This window comes from Macrobrachium nipponense, chromosome 19, assembly GCF_015104395.2.
Source record: "Macrobrachium nipponense isolate FS-2020 chromosome 19, ASM1510439v2, whole genome shotgun sequence".
In the NCBI taxonomy this organism is placed as follows: domain Eukaryota; kingdom Metazoa; phylum Arthropoda; class Malacostraca; order Decapoda; family Palaemonidae; genus Macrobrachium; species Macrobrachium nipponense.
In genome coordinates this window covers 33691565-33707256 of record NC_061088.1, presented here as the reverse complement: position 1 = coordinate 33707256, position 15692 = coordinate 33691565, and the positions used below count along the sequence as shown (strand labels likewise).

Genomic DNA, 15692 nt, shown 5'->3' with positions numbered 1-15692 from the left:
TAATGGAAATCTCACTCTTTGCTACCTGCATACAGAAGGCCAAGCAATGATGTGCCATCTGTCCTACTTGTGAGTTTTTTGGTCACTGTAGCTGATCAATTGCTTACAAGCTATTCCACAAGGCCTCATTATCACATATAGGTGAATAGTAGTAGTGAACTACTGTCTCAAAAAGGTATATGTACTGCAATGTGTTTCTAAAACACTTTTGTTTTTGGACAAAAATGTTACTTTGAGTATCAAGAAATGGTTTATTTTTGGCACAAATATCAAGCAGCATCTTGGAGGGAAAATTAACTGGGCCATGCTCCAATTCCTGGAGGTTATACCCACAACAAACCATACTCCCTACCTGAAAAGTATTGATACAAAACCAGACCCAGTTAACCTAACATAAAACCATTCATGAAGCAACATTTATCTTGATCGTTGGGTTTCCACAGCCCAACCAATTTCTCATTTCGTGAGAGACATAGGAGGGTTGTGGTATCTATGGATAATTGAATTACTGAATTTAGGGCATACACATAACATTGCTGAATAATTACAGGTTTTTTTTCTGTATGATTTACCTCAAAGATGTCCCTAAACCTCTAAAAGCAAAGGTGGTATGTGTAGTGCAAGCAATATTCAGATATAGTCTTTGCCACCAAATGAGGCCTATCTTCAGTTTTGTTTTCTTATGAGTCCCTACAAAGCTGCTAGGGTGAAAAGTCTGAGTGCATTCTTTCTACCTACTTCAGAATGGTGTAAAGGTTTTGATTGGTCATTTGTTGCTTTTCTTCAATGACCAGTAGTGAGGAGAGATAAGAAAACATCATGATTGCTACAAAAGTGTTTCTGACTATGCTTAAGTAAATAAACCTACTTGTACTGTACTACCTGCTAGTTAGTTTATATTTTTTTCTGTGGCTACCAATCATGAACAGGAGCCCAAGAATGCATTTAGTAAGAGCCAAAACCTAAGTGTCAATTAAAACTATTGTATGAATTTAAGTTTCAACTGTGGTCCAGAATCCTGATTTGGGAGACAAGGTAAAACATCTTGAAGAGTTGCTCTGGCAAAAAGTGACATTTGATGAATTTAAGAAGTTACACAGTATATGAAAATGGTCCAGACATCCTCCAGTTTCAGCAGGGGTCATGTAACAGTTAACTGAAAATTTGTTTTACAAATCTATTGTATGGTTTGTTGTTGGCATTACTTAAATATGATGGAACTAAAACACTCTCCCCAAAAAGCTGAATGATCAAGTGTCAAAGCTCCTGTCAAACAATAATATTGTGAGAGGTATCCTACATCTGTTGTGTACCAGTAACTCCCAACTAATCGGTCCCACCAGCTGCTGAAAAGGACGTAATAATAATAAGGGGGGTTAGACACAGGAAAGAAATACAGTATGAAGTTTTGCTGTGAATGCCATTTAGAAGAACTTTCAAACACTGGTATTTGTAAAAGTAAACATTTTCAAGCTTCCACAGTTTTCCAGTCTAGTCAATAAATGAAAATTATGAAAAGAGAAATGAAACTTAAAATGTATATTACGAACGGACGTCTACAAGTAGTCCCATTATAATAATTGCCAATACTGCACTGAATGTCTCCAATTAAAGTCATTCTTATAATAAATTATTTCAAGAAAAACTTAATTCATGGTGGATATGAATGTCTACTAAGTTCACACATCAACAATGAACGAGTACATCCTAGGTTTTACAAATGTACCCAAGATATGTATTATTGTGTAAACAATACTGTACTGGATTCCTTTGTATCTTCAAGATGCAAAAGGAATTTTCTTTCAAGAAAGTTAATAAGGTTATAAAGTGTAACAAACTAAACTTAAGCCATTTATTTTTAGCTCACCACATCTACATAATAAATAATAATATACAGATAATAAATCATGCAGCAACAGAAACAATGCCAGATGCATTAAGTCATTTTCTAAGCTAGTTGTAGTATATATGTAGTCTGTGCTAAAACATACATGGCAGTATTACATCCAATGGGATAATGTCAGCAATCAAAATACTTGAAAAAAAATGCATACTTACCCCTTATCAAACCATGAATTTCAAACCAAACAGCCAGTTGTGGTCACTGTCACTATCTCTTTCTGCATAATAAGCGACTCATTCAAAATAGTGTTACATACAATTCTGATGAGCCTGTGATAAAAAGGTATTTAAGGTGGAGAACTTTTGCACTGATGTACACTGCATGCACAAGTACTTCAAGCTTGATATTAATAAATGTATCTAGGGAGCCAGCTTTGCATGTATCAACCAGATTACCTCCGGTAGCTGACTGTCTGAAAATTTCATTATCTTTATAGCGATGCATAACTGTTTTGGCTGGAAGAGTTTATAATAAGATATTACCATATATCTGATGCATTAACTACCAAGGCATCTGAAAATTTTCACTCTCAATGCAAGCTAAAAATTAGCAAAAGGTGTGCCATTCACCCCAAAAGTGCTCATACAAATGTAATTTACACTTATGATTCAGAAACAGTGCTGGAAAAGTAAGCACATATGGTAAATCTAGTGAAAAGTAATATTGCACAAATTACAACTGCGAGCATAACACAGGACCAAAAAGGTTTATTATGTCCTCTGTTATTATAGGCATGTAAGAAAAAAGTTAGTGTTATGGTATTACATAATAAAATTACATCTAATAACTCACAAAAAATAACTGTATCTCAACAGCCATACACCTTATACATTGTGTGATATGATTGCACTGAAAGTGACAGAGATCTACCCTGCCTATTCACAAACAATACTGGTTTTCAGAGCACATAATGATTCTTTTTTATTATATTTGACAACAACTCGACAAATACTTGTTACAGACCTTACTCCATTAACTCTTCTACATACATTTCAGAAATATAAAATAAACACTGAGACAGAACAATTCAATACAGGCAGCCCCTCAACTCCACCCCCGTATCGGCGATTTGTTTTCTGGAGCTTGTTGAATATATGTATCTATAACTGGGGTTGACAGCGCCATTGCCTGGTTATTGGCAGCTTAAGCGCGTGAGACCCTCATGATGACACACATAACGAATATGCATCTTTTTCATGTATCTTTTAAATTTATGCTTTACTTTCACTGTATCCAATAATACTGTATTTAGTCTCATATTACTACTATTGATTATACAAAGTGATCATCTTTTTTTTTTATTGGAAAAATCATCTGAGAAGTAAGTTTATTTCTGATTTAACTCAATTCAGTGATTTTTATGCTTCTAGTTTGCGTAAATAAATCTCTAGAAACACTAATTATATGGTACAAGGTTATTTTTCATTATATGAAGTGTTTTTAAGTGAAAATATGACTTAAATACATCTTGTTTTGAACTAAATTTGTTATTTTTTTTAATAAATGGTATTGGGAGCATATTTTTTTGTGTAAAAAAAATTAACAGATTCCATTTGCTATTCTCACCCTATTTTGTAATAATGCGTACAAGCTTTACGGATTTATCTCGGCGTGAAAGCAACATTAAAATGTGTTCTTTTCCTGTTCAATATTTTTTTATTAAAATAACTTTTTCTCTAGTTTCATCCATTTTGCTGATGTACGATAATTTAGAGTTATTAGCAGTGTGAACATTGTTTTCTCAGATTCAGCTATAACTGCAGCATAAATTCAGCAAATATATTTCCTTGCTGATATTTTCTCTTAGCATATAAAGGTATTAGTAATTGTGTAAAAATATATCATCCTATTTTACTTAGTTAATGTCATTTGTAACATAACTACTATTGTACAGCTGAAGTCCAAACAAAACAGCTGTTGTTATTCGATTCGGTTGTTCGTGGCAAAACAATTGTTTTCGTTCATTTGTTTATGGCTGTACACATTTAAATGATTATAATATTACTAACGATAGTTTTATCCTTCTCTTACCATCAAGCCCCCAGGAATGGAACCCCTGCCGATAACCAGGGCTGCCTGCACTATTACAAGGAGAATTGACTGACTACACATGATCATATTAAAATGTAATACAGTTTTATTTTGATTTAAATTCAATGGTTTTTTCAATAGTTTCAAATGTTTATATATGTTAGAGCAGCATGTACGACGATGACTGCTGGGTTTGATTTCATAATTTATAAAACATACAACCCTTCTCAGCCTGAAATTTGAGCTTATATCTAACATGAAATACAAAGAGGAAACTTTGTAGGAAAAGTATTCTGAATCACTGAATCCTAAACACAAAGATACTGCATAAAACACTTAGAAAAATCATATGAGATATTTAAGAACAATATAACCAAGCAGTAAATGGTTGGAAGAAAAGAAGAATTGATACTGAACAAGACACAAAATGGTCTTATACAACATGAGGAGTTACCTATAAGATTCCTAAATTCATGAAAATGGTCTATTACAGACACTGATATACCATGTTCATATAAATAGGAGGCCATATCAGCAATCAGTTTCAAGGCTCACCTAGAATTGTTGTTAAGCACAAACCTCATCATCATAATGGACTATTTCTGGATTTGGGAAAACCAGAAGGGCAAATATAAAAAAAACTTTCACATAAGAGAAAGATTTTAGGCCTAGCATCCAGTATATACAGGCAGTCCTCTTTTATCAGTGGGGGTTGTGTTCTTAGCGTGATGCTGATTAACAAAAACCACCATTAACTGAAACTGGTGATTTATGGCATGTATGGTGCCAAGTTTCGGTTAATGGTGCAAATAACCGGTTAATGGCACCTCTTTTTGGTATTTTATGGCACCATAACTCTTATTATCGGAACCTTATGGCGCCATAAATTGCCAATTTTATGGCACTAGAGGAGCACCATAAAACCAGTTTGCCATTCTGACTCTATGGCGCTTGGCTCACAGTGTCTTTAACCTGATTTTTTTGGCACCGTTACCCCGTTTACAGTGCCATAACTGTTTTAGAGTGCTGTAACAGCGCCATAAGCGTTATTTATTCCCATTATAATTATGATGTTCCCATTACGCCAATTTTCGGCTTACAGCACGCCATCAGGAAAGGAACCCCCTCCATAAACTGAGGACTACCTATACTTCTTTTGACTTTAGATTCAACCAATACATAATTTCTTAAGTAAAGGAGGAACCATTTGGACTAAGAATTAAAAATACAATTAAAGTTTTGCAAAATATGACAAGAAACACAATAATTATATAAACCATAAAAATCAATTATGGAATTACATAATAGATGGATGCTCAAGCTGCCCATGAATAAAATTCAAGTCTATGGAATAACACATATGCATCACACAAGCAAGTACAAACTCAAAAAAATACATAAGACAAATGGAATGATCAATCACTGGAGAGATCTACAAGTATATGGTCAATGGAATGGCATGTTGAAGAAAAGACCTGAAAACACAAGGCCACTGAATGGTTTGTTGCTGTAGAAACCTCTACATAGTATTATGCCACAAGAATGGCCTGTTAATAAAATGATCCTCCGACACAATGGTACTGACTGGCCTGCTGCTAAAAAGACTCCAAGAACAGAGGCACTTGAATGGCCTGCTGTTAAAAAATGCCTCCACACATATAGGACCTACAAATGCATGCTGATGGTGAAAATCGGTTACCCAACACATTGTCCTTAAAGAGACACCCTGATGATGAAAATGTCTCTAAGCTTTAGACACTAAGGTGTCATTGAAAATGCTCCCAAAAATTTTTGAAAATTATTTCTGACACAACCAATGTCAAGGACTGTTAATGTTAATACCTCTGAACATAATGGCAGTGAATGGTCTGTATTGGAAAAATCTCAAAACATATGGCCAATGGAAAGGTCTGTTGTTCAAAAATGCCTAACAATATTTGGCCAATAAAATGCTGTTGACAAAAATGCCTCCCAACACATGGTCAATGAGGTAGCCTACTGTTGAAAACACCCTTAGGAATTTGCAGCCTAAATTGTCACTGTTGAAAATGCCTCCAAAAATCGAATCAATCACAGTTTTTTTTTTAAATACCTTCAGACTCCAAGCAATCAGAATGACCAGTTCCTGAAATTACCTCAAAACACAAGGCCAACAGAATGGCCTGTTGAAAAAAAAACCTGCAACAAGGTCAAAGACCCCAAAACCATGAGGCCAATGAAATGGAGTTTTACTGAAAATGCCTCCAAACATGAAGCCAATGTCTGGCCATGATAGCTTGTTGATTAAAAAAAACCTCCAAATACAAGGCTACAGGTAGAGTCTGTCACTAAAAATACCTCGATACACGAGGCAATGTTATATGGTCTGTTGTTGAGAAGGCCTCTGAGCACAAGGTTACTGGAATGGTCTGTTGCTCAACAGTTCCCCATACATGTGGGACAATGTCATGGTCTGTTGCTCTAAAGACGTCCTAACACTAGGCCATTGGTATAGCTTGTTGCTGAAAAAGCCTCCAAACAAAAGGCCAATGTAATAGACTGTTGCTGAAAAGGCATCCAAACAAAGGGGTGATGGAATGGTCTGTTTCTGAACAGGTCTCAGACATATGTCCAATGTCATGGCTGAAAATACCTCCTATGACAAGGCCAAAGAAATAGTCTGTTACTAAAAATGCTTTCAAGCACAAGGGCACTGGAATGTCTTTTGCTGAAAAGGACCAAAAACAATTTCTCTCATTACCCAAATGCAGCCATGACTCACATTGCTGCTCTATAAGTAATTTGAGTAAGTGAAGCTGTCCTTATATGCAGTATACCTCACTATTCTCATGGTTCTAGGTAGTTTGACTACCAGAACTTTGATCCTGGTAATTTCACTCCAGGTATTTTGACTCGTGGTAAACTGAAGTCTGGTTTCGTTAACACCCAGTAATTTGACACCCAAAAATACACAAGTACTAGCTTATTCAAAAAGCATTTTTTTTTAAAAAGCTTAGGAAATGGAAATGACATAATTTGATTGTTTGGTAAACTGAAGGCTTACATTACATGCTATTTTTTTTAATACAAGTACTATAGTATATCAATAACATTTAGCGGCTGCATCCAAGCTCCTGGCAGTATAAATACATATTTCGTAACCATGTCCTGTACCATTCAGAGCATCCATGGAGGAAAGAAACTTGTATATGACTTAAAATACATTCATGAAAGGTAGAAAACAAATGCTGATGTATCAAAAATTAGAAGTGTGAAGTGAAGAGTAACAAAGCACGCTTACATACATTAACAGGCGTGTTTTGTAACTTCATTTCTCACCTCCAATAAATTTTTGATCCTTCAGCATTTGTTTTCTGCCTTTCATAAATGTAATTCAAGTCATCTACAAGTTTCTTTCCTCCACAAACGCTCTGAATGGTGCAAGACATGGTTATTAAAAATGGCTTTATACTGCCAGGAGCTCAGATGCAACTGCTAAATGTTACTCATACACTACGTACTTGAATTTAAAAATATGTAAAGTCAGCCTTTAACTTACTAAACTATCAATTTATGTAATTTCCATTTCCTAAATATGGTAACTGCTCTTGGCTATTTAAAAAAATATTCTTCCTTAAATAAACCGGACCGCAAAATACTGGGAATGAAATTACTGGGATAAAAAAACCAGGAGTCTACACCACACTGGCCACCACTCTCATTCACATCACTGTGATTCCAGTCACCTTTATGTCATTTCTTCTTCCTTTAAAGGCTTCTCATCCTAAGACCTGCTCTATCTTTAACATTCATGACTGTAAAACAACTTTATCCTTTCCTGTTGTGCTTTCAAGTGATACTTCTCATTCCTGCCCTTCAGGTCATCTTCCATTACTTGTTTACCCTTCTACTAGTGCACCCTCTGTAGTCTCCAATGCCTTGCCCTTTGGAACTTCCTAACAATTCTCAATCACCGGTAATCCTTGGACTGCTAAAACAGGTAGATTTAATATATGCAAAGACAGTGTTTTATGTGTTGAAGAATAAATGATGATACTGCAGAAGTTTTGCATGCATCCCCCCTAGAATGACACTTACTTCATGGAGATCATCAACCGAGCCTGTGACCTCTCCCATGACTTCTGCTTAATATTTTGGTTTGGTGGTTAGTAAGGAAGAATGCTATATCAACCTTCCAGACTAGTGGAATGTGAGCTGTTCAAGATAAACCAAACTGGTGAAACTAGGAACTGTTTGCAGAGAGTAAGGCCAATTATGATTCATAGTTTCGTAGAACAGGCGTTATTGTAAAATAGATAATTTTAATTTTCTTAATACGAAATATGAATGATAATGAGGGGCAACGACGTGCTAAACATCATGAATGAGATGGAATAATTATAAGATGAGACTAAATCGTATCTGCTCCAACATGAGCGAAATTACACAGAAGTCACAGAATGTAATGAATGTATCATAATATATCAGCATAATTGGTATTTATATTTGTACAGCCAGTCCCTGGTTATAAGTGGGGGTTCGATTCTCAGCAGGGTGCTGATAAGCGAAAACAGCCATTCACCGAAACTCGGTGATGTATGGCGCCAAGTTTCGGTTTATGGCGCCTCTGTTAGGTGTGTTATGGTGGCATAACTCTATTATCGGCACCTTACAGTGCCGATAACAGAAACCTGGTCCATTATGACACCATAAATCGCTTATTTTATGGCACTTGACAAGCCCCATAAAACCAGATCGTCATTAACAGAGTCCGCCGGTAACTGGGGACTGTGTCTGTAGAGGTCATCACCATAATGCAATACTTCACACCTATACTGTCTCTTTATCATATACAAGGCATTCTACTTAAGCTGTTGTTTTCCCACAAACATTCTTTTTGATCCTTTATTACTCTCAACATGGTAAAAACAAAATATGTTTTAATATATGCTCTATTACTCATTCATAATACCCCCAAAAATTTGAACGAATTAGCAACATTGATTAGTTACGGACGGTATACTTGTCGTAAAAATTGAGAAATGTGCCTTTCAGGAAATTGGGTGCAATTTTTATATGTATGTAGTATGTACCATACATCACTTCAGAAAAATTATTTTTCTCAAAAATATTGGCAATCATAACATAAATTACTGTTCCACTATCCAGGGAAGCTCATATTTCACCTGTCTTCTTTCTGCACTTGGTTTGGAAGCTTTTGGTTTCTATTGTTCATCATCAATAAACGTTCTACTAATAATAAGTTCTGATTAAACTGCTCTTTACTAATAATCATACAACTGCCTCTTCAATTTGAAAAGATATTTTGCAGTATTATCCTTTAATCTGTAGAATGAATATTCATCACAAAAATGCCCCAGTTTTCCTTACAAAAGTTTGCTAAAGTAATATATACATATATGTTACCTTATTGAAAATTGTTTTCTATGAAGAAAGCATAATTTTTTATCATATAAATGGTAGAAACTGAGTTTTAAAGAGGAACTCATATGTTCTGTAATGAATAAACAATCTTTATAGATGTCATTTCAAAATCAGGACAGCCTGAGCTACCACTCGCAACCCACAGGATTAAAGAGGTCCTTGACCTCAAGTTAGTCAATATCCCTTAAATAAAACCAATACCTTTCACCCTAATTTTATAAGACATCCAACTATCAGAGCATTTCATATTTAACAAGTCATTTGATACGGGTCAGCACTTGCAATGACTGAAATATAATACGGGTATGTATTATGTCATATATTTTGCTTAAATAATTTATCATGTTAATGCCATTTCCCCACAGCACAAGATACTAAGAATCAACTGGAAGAAAAATAAAATGAAATGAAAAAATGAAAAACCAAAATGGGCAACCTGTAATATTCACTAACTGTTAATCACCATCCATAAATAAGTTTATCTAGATTTACAATGCAAAAAACTGCATGACCTCAATCAGGTACTAATACATATGATATTTATATAATGGGCTATTATGGACTGATAATCTTGTATGACATGACTAGAACGATACCCATCAAAGACTAAGTGGATGGATATACATGACTAGAAAGATAACCGAGAAAGATCAAAGACCAAGTGGATGGATATGTATGAATAGAAACATAACCGTGAAAGATCAAAGACTAAGTGGATGGATATGCATGACTAGAAAGATAACTGTGAAAGATCAAAGACTAAGTGGATGGATATGTATGAATAGAAACATAACCGTGAAAGATCAAAGACTAAGTGGATGGATATACATGAATAGAAACATAACCGTGAAAGACTAAGTGGATGGATATGACATGACTTTAAAAGATAGGTAACCATGAAAGACTAAGTGGACGGATAATCACAAATATTAAACACAGCTTCTATAACAAAAAAAAAGAAGCCAATCATTCATATAAATACGTACCTAATATTCATGTTTTGAACATTCTCAGAATACGTAGTCTTTCCTGCCAGACAGAAGGTCCTTTCAATATACAAGCACTATCTGCATCCTTAGGTATGTCTCAAGACCTTTACTTTCCACATATATTATATACGTGAGGCAGCAAGGTGTGTGGGATTTGAAGGTGGGCACTAAATGATTAATGGGTTTTCAAGATAAAACTTGTTTTGTGTTATACTAAAGCAATTTTACCACATCCTTAATAATATACATATATATGCTTGAATTGTTTGCACATTGTACCTGTTGAATTCATAGGAGGATGGTCAAATCGAATGATATGTAAGGCAAAGTATTCGTATCAGGTAAGAGTCTTTCATATTGGAAAGTACATACTATACTTAATACCAATGAGACGAAGTACATATACTATAGCCAAGGAGTCTCAATCTCTTGATGTTGCATTGAAACAAACTATGAAGAGAGAAAATCAAGCCTCACACAACTACGACAACTAGTCCCAAAAAATTTAAGTCCAGCAATTGTGAGAAATGACTCAATAAGCAGTAGTAAAGATAGCCTGGAGCTGCCAAGTACTTGCAAATTCAATTAGAGACAAATCCACTTGCTGTATATTTACAGACAAAAGAAGCAAAGAGTGCTATGATTTTGTTTCTTTCCTGTTCTACTGTGCCATTTGTTACGCTTCTAAAGGTTCTCAAAACAACTTCTTTTGGACAATAGGTGCCATAGTTCTTCCTTCACCTTGCACAAAGGATTAATTTTGAATTGTTGCCTCTCAAGTCTCAGGTCCTCCATTGGCAAAGCCTGATAACCATCACTGAACAGAGCAAAAAGTGCTCTTTTTCACTCCGGAAGGAAGATAATACAGGCATTGTGAAGACTGTGGAATGGTTTCAGCTACAGTTTATTCTAGTCTTTGCTGGTAAGTTGCTTGCAAATGACAGTGTCTACCAGCGACCAACATCTAGCATAGACCATGTATGAATCTTACAGTAAGACCACATCCAGTGTTTGGTCCTGCATAAAAGCCTCCCAATTAGGAGGTTTCAGGGACCCAAAAGGATCCTCCTTTTTGAAGTGCTAGACAAGTTTATTTAAATCAACTGTAGAATCAATGCTGAGCCAAAGTTTTAATATCTACAAGAGGTACTTTTGTATAACTTCCTGCTAGAAACAGGAAGTTGGTAATTAAAGGTATGGTGAATTCAATCAGATCAATGCCTTCTTCACTCCACATTTTACTGAATCAGTTACCTTTGGGCTGGTAAAAGGCTGTTATCCGAGATTTTGGAGTCCCATGCAATGAATGCCAATGCCTCTTCTTACAAAACTGCTACTTCTGAGGCCTTGCTGGATAACCACCAAATGGCATTGCCTCTCCTAGATCATGAACGAACTCGAGTGTCCTTATGAAAGTGTTGCTCCTATTTGGCCTAATGGGTTCTGACGGTGACGGACTCTCTGACTGAATGCCCACTGGGTTCTGCCCAAGGTAAATAGGAAGGCAACTGTTGAGCCAAAAGCTGAGCATGACTCTTGAACCAAATGTATTTCTAAACTGAAGTCATTCCTCCTGTAGAACTCTTTATGAGTGGCAAAAGCCAAGCCAAGCTAGTAGAAGCTACATGCACATCAGGGGCTCTTGTAGAACTAGAAACCATTCAAGATGCAGCACAATCACGTGCATGTAGATGGTCATGATACCTGGAGGTATCATATAGCAGGTCCTGTCACATTTGAATCCCTTACACAAGTAAATGATCCAGAGGTCATACAGGAGCCAAGCAAGAGGGTAGCACACTTATTCTGTGTACTTTTGCTAAAGTATGGGAGAAAGAGTTTGGGATAATCTTAAAAATTTTCATATGTTTAAAAATGAATGTTATTTTAAAGCAATCATGAACATACAACACAGTTGTAGACTATATACTTCATTCAACTCACAAACCTTGTGTCAAGATTTTAATGCACAATGCTCATGATTGAAAAGATTCTTGAGAATAAAAGGAGTGTTGTTAATGTGAGTGTGACTGAACAAACCCAAACAACTTATTGACAACATATCATGTGGAGGCAAAGTGTCAGTGATGCTTACCATATTGTGTCGTTTAGCAACATATTTTCATGGGCTTCTTTGTATGGAGAGTTATTATTATTTTTCATTTGTTTTATTTGGTCTATCGCAGTCATCCTATTCGACTGGGTGGTTACTATAGTGTGGGGTTCCTGGTTGCATCCTGCCTCCTTAGGAATCCATCCATCACTTTTCTTACTATGCGCACTGTTTCTAATAGCACATTCTTCTGCATGAGTTCTGGAACTACTTCAGCATCTAGTTTTTCAAAGTTCCTTTCCGGGGATCTTGGGATCATGCATAGTGTTCCTATGATTATGGGTACAATTTCCACTACCATATCCCATATCCTTCTTATTTCTATTTTCAGGCCTTACTTATAATTTTTTTCTCATCTACTCTAGTGCCCCATGGTAGTGTAACATCAATGAGTGACACTTTCAATCGGCGTCAAGACTGGGCTATTGGCATGTATCACCCTGTCTGTTCTGATATCATAATCCCAGAGAATCTTTGCCTAATCGTTTTCTATCACTCTCTCAGGTTGGAGTTCGTACCACTTATTACTGTAAACTAGCTGGTGTTTCTTACACAGGCTCCAATGGAGGGCTTTTGCTACTGAATCATGCCTGACATTTGGTTGGTATTAGGTTTATGGCCTTGTTTTTCATATTATTATTATTAAATAGTTTAACTAGACCACTGAACTAATTTAGTTAGCACTCACACGGCTGGCTCAAGGGATTTGTCTTTATTAATGATAAAGTTTAGATTTTATTTATTAAATTACAGCTCCTTAAAAATTCTATATTTGGCTTAATTGAAAATGATGGAGAATATAACAAAATTTCTTGATCTGATTTGTTTCTAAAGCTTGATATTTTATTAATATTTTGGACATTGACTTAACTGTCAGTGTTACTCTACAGTCTGTACATATTGGGATTGGATCACATAGGCTCATCATCAACTACGGTAGCTCACTGAGTTAACGGATAAAAGCATCCGAGATTACACTGACATTCAAGGAACTCCGATATATCGTTGTATATACGTATATGTGAATACATGGTTTTGCTATAATGTATATATTTATATCCTCTACACCTTAAACTAAAATGCTTATAACTGCCTATTTTAATAGTTCACTGCTTAATTTAATGGTTCAGACAAAAATATACCTTAATTTATCATAATAAAACAATTTAATAATTTCAAACAAAAATACACCCAAAACCATCATTGCAAAACACCCAAAGTCATCTTACATTACCCTTTTACAACTGTTACTCTAAAGAATATACATCCCAAAAGTGCTTTAACAGTGATTTACTAATTTCAAAATATTAATGTAAACACAGCAAAATATCTATAGTATAGGTTTACGATCTCTTATCTGTAATTCTACAAACCGAAAACCTCTAAAAACCTATATATTTTTTGGAGAAAAGTAATCATTTGGAAAGATTAAGCATTGTAACTGTTTATAATAATGATGACTTAAAAGTATATTTTTCTTGCTGCATCCAATTACAGTTTGCATGTATTGTTATCATACTGTTACTGTACGTATTACAGAATATAAACATTGTCATCGTACGCCAATTGCATTTGATAGTTTATGCTCTAAAAATCTAGGCTGATTGAAAACTAACACGACCACCAGAGGTCTTTGCACTACTGACAAATTCATTATCACTATTTGCTAAAAGAAACATACTTCAGAGATACTTTTCCTTGAAATTAACAAATTTGAGTTTAAAACATGCACATGACTATGTACATGCATTGTAAAAGTGGAAGTGTGATTTTGCCAGTTCAGGACATTACTTTTGCCTATTCCAAAACATTTTACATCCTGCCCTTTATTCGTTTTATTCAGCATCAGCTATAACTGGCAGGTTTAATTTATGAAGGATGAACAAAAATGTATATAATTTTTATTTATGGAAGCCCCAATTGAGAATTGGCAAGTTTTAACAACTTGTCTACAGTAAATAATGTTGCAATCAGCTGCTTCTTGATTTGGTTGTTTACATTGGTACAGGTTGACAATCCTCTATCCAAAATTCTAAAAAACGGCATTTTTTAGTGAGGATGGAAATTCATCATAAGTAAAGCAGTCGATGATGAAATGCACAGAGAGAGAGAGAGAGAGAGAGGGAGAAACTATTGCTCTTGTTAGGTTGTTATACCAAAATATCGATTTCCAAAAGCTGAATAATAGTTGTACGTATTGGAAATGATATCATTTTAACCCTTACTGGACCGGTAAATATATCGACATGCAGCTCCACAGGCCGGGTAAACTTTGAGGTTGGCCAATACTACTTACAACCGCTTATGCAGCCTCTTTTACAAGACAATCCTAAATTTTACTGACTTATATATGTTTTTCTAATAAATAATTTTATTTTATTTTGTAAAATTATAATTACTGCTCACATAATATCAAAACAGATAAGAAATAAAATCAGTAACAAATTTTTAGCATATTTATTGAAAAATATTTACTTAAATTTACTAAGAATAAAGATTCAGTAACTTTTTTTTTACTTTAATGCTTTTTCTAATATCATATTACAGAGTGATCATGTGCTATTTGCATTCTGGTTTTGTTTACATTCTTAAAATCATCACCTGACTGCATTTTACTGACATCATCAATGTCTTCGGTTGCAGAATGAAACTTAATTCAGGGAGATATTTCTTTTGTATATTATCAAATCTGGGTTTAAAAATTACAACTACTATATTCATAAACACAGTAAATTAAATGAAGTACATGTGTGATTCTGTCAGTTTCAGGTGTTGCTTTTGCCTCAAAATAGTTTTGCAGTCTGCTCATCAATATTTTTTTTTTAGCCACATACTTGCTGTTTCAAGTTAGTGGCATACTTTCTTAACACCTTTTCTCCACTGCGTGATGGATAAATAAAAATGTATTTGATTTTTATTTATGGAATTACAGTGGAACCTCGGTTTTTGTACATAATCCGTTTCAGAACCTTCCACGAAATCCAAAACAATAATTCCCATAAGGCATAACGTAAATACAATTAATGCGTTCCGGACCCCCCCAAAATTTTTTTTTAAAATACATTTTATAGGGAATAAACAGTTTACATACAAAAAAACAATGAGAAATAAATATAAATGACTAATGAAATGAATAAATAAACATTTAACATCACTCTTACCTTCATGGAAACACTTGTTAGTGTATGGAAGATGGAGAGGAGGGGAGAGGGAGGAGGAAAGGTTATTGTTT

General features: G+C 34.9%; 1 protein-coding gene across 6 annotated transcripts in view; it reads right to left on the bottom strand.

The window, feature by feature from the left end:
* Positions 1-1267: 1267 nt before the first annotated feature.
* The window catches only part of LOC135215867 (cilia- and flagella-associated protein 418-like), a gene marked incomplete at its 5' end in the record, with an annotated part of 39869 nt that continues 25444 nt past the window's right edge, over positions 1268-15692 (bottom strand). For 2 of the 6 annotated variants that reach the window (XM_064250837.1, XM_064250856.1), the window contains 1 exon segment: positions 1276-1346. Coding sequence is in view for 3 of the 6 variants with exons in the window: in XM_064250856.1 (XP_064106926.1) it covers positions 1327-1346 (20 nt within the window). 6 annotated transcript variants of the gene reach the window in all.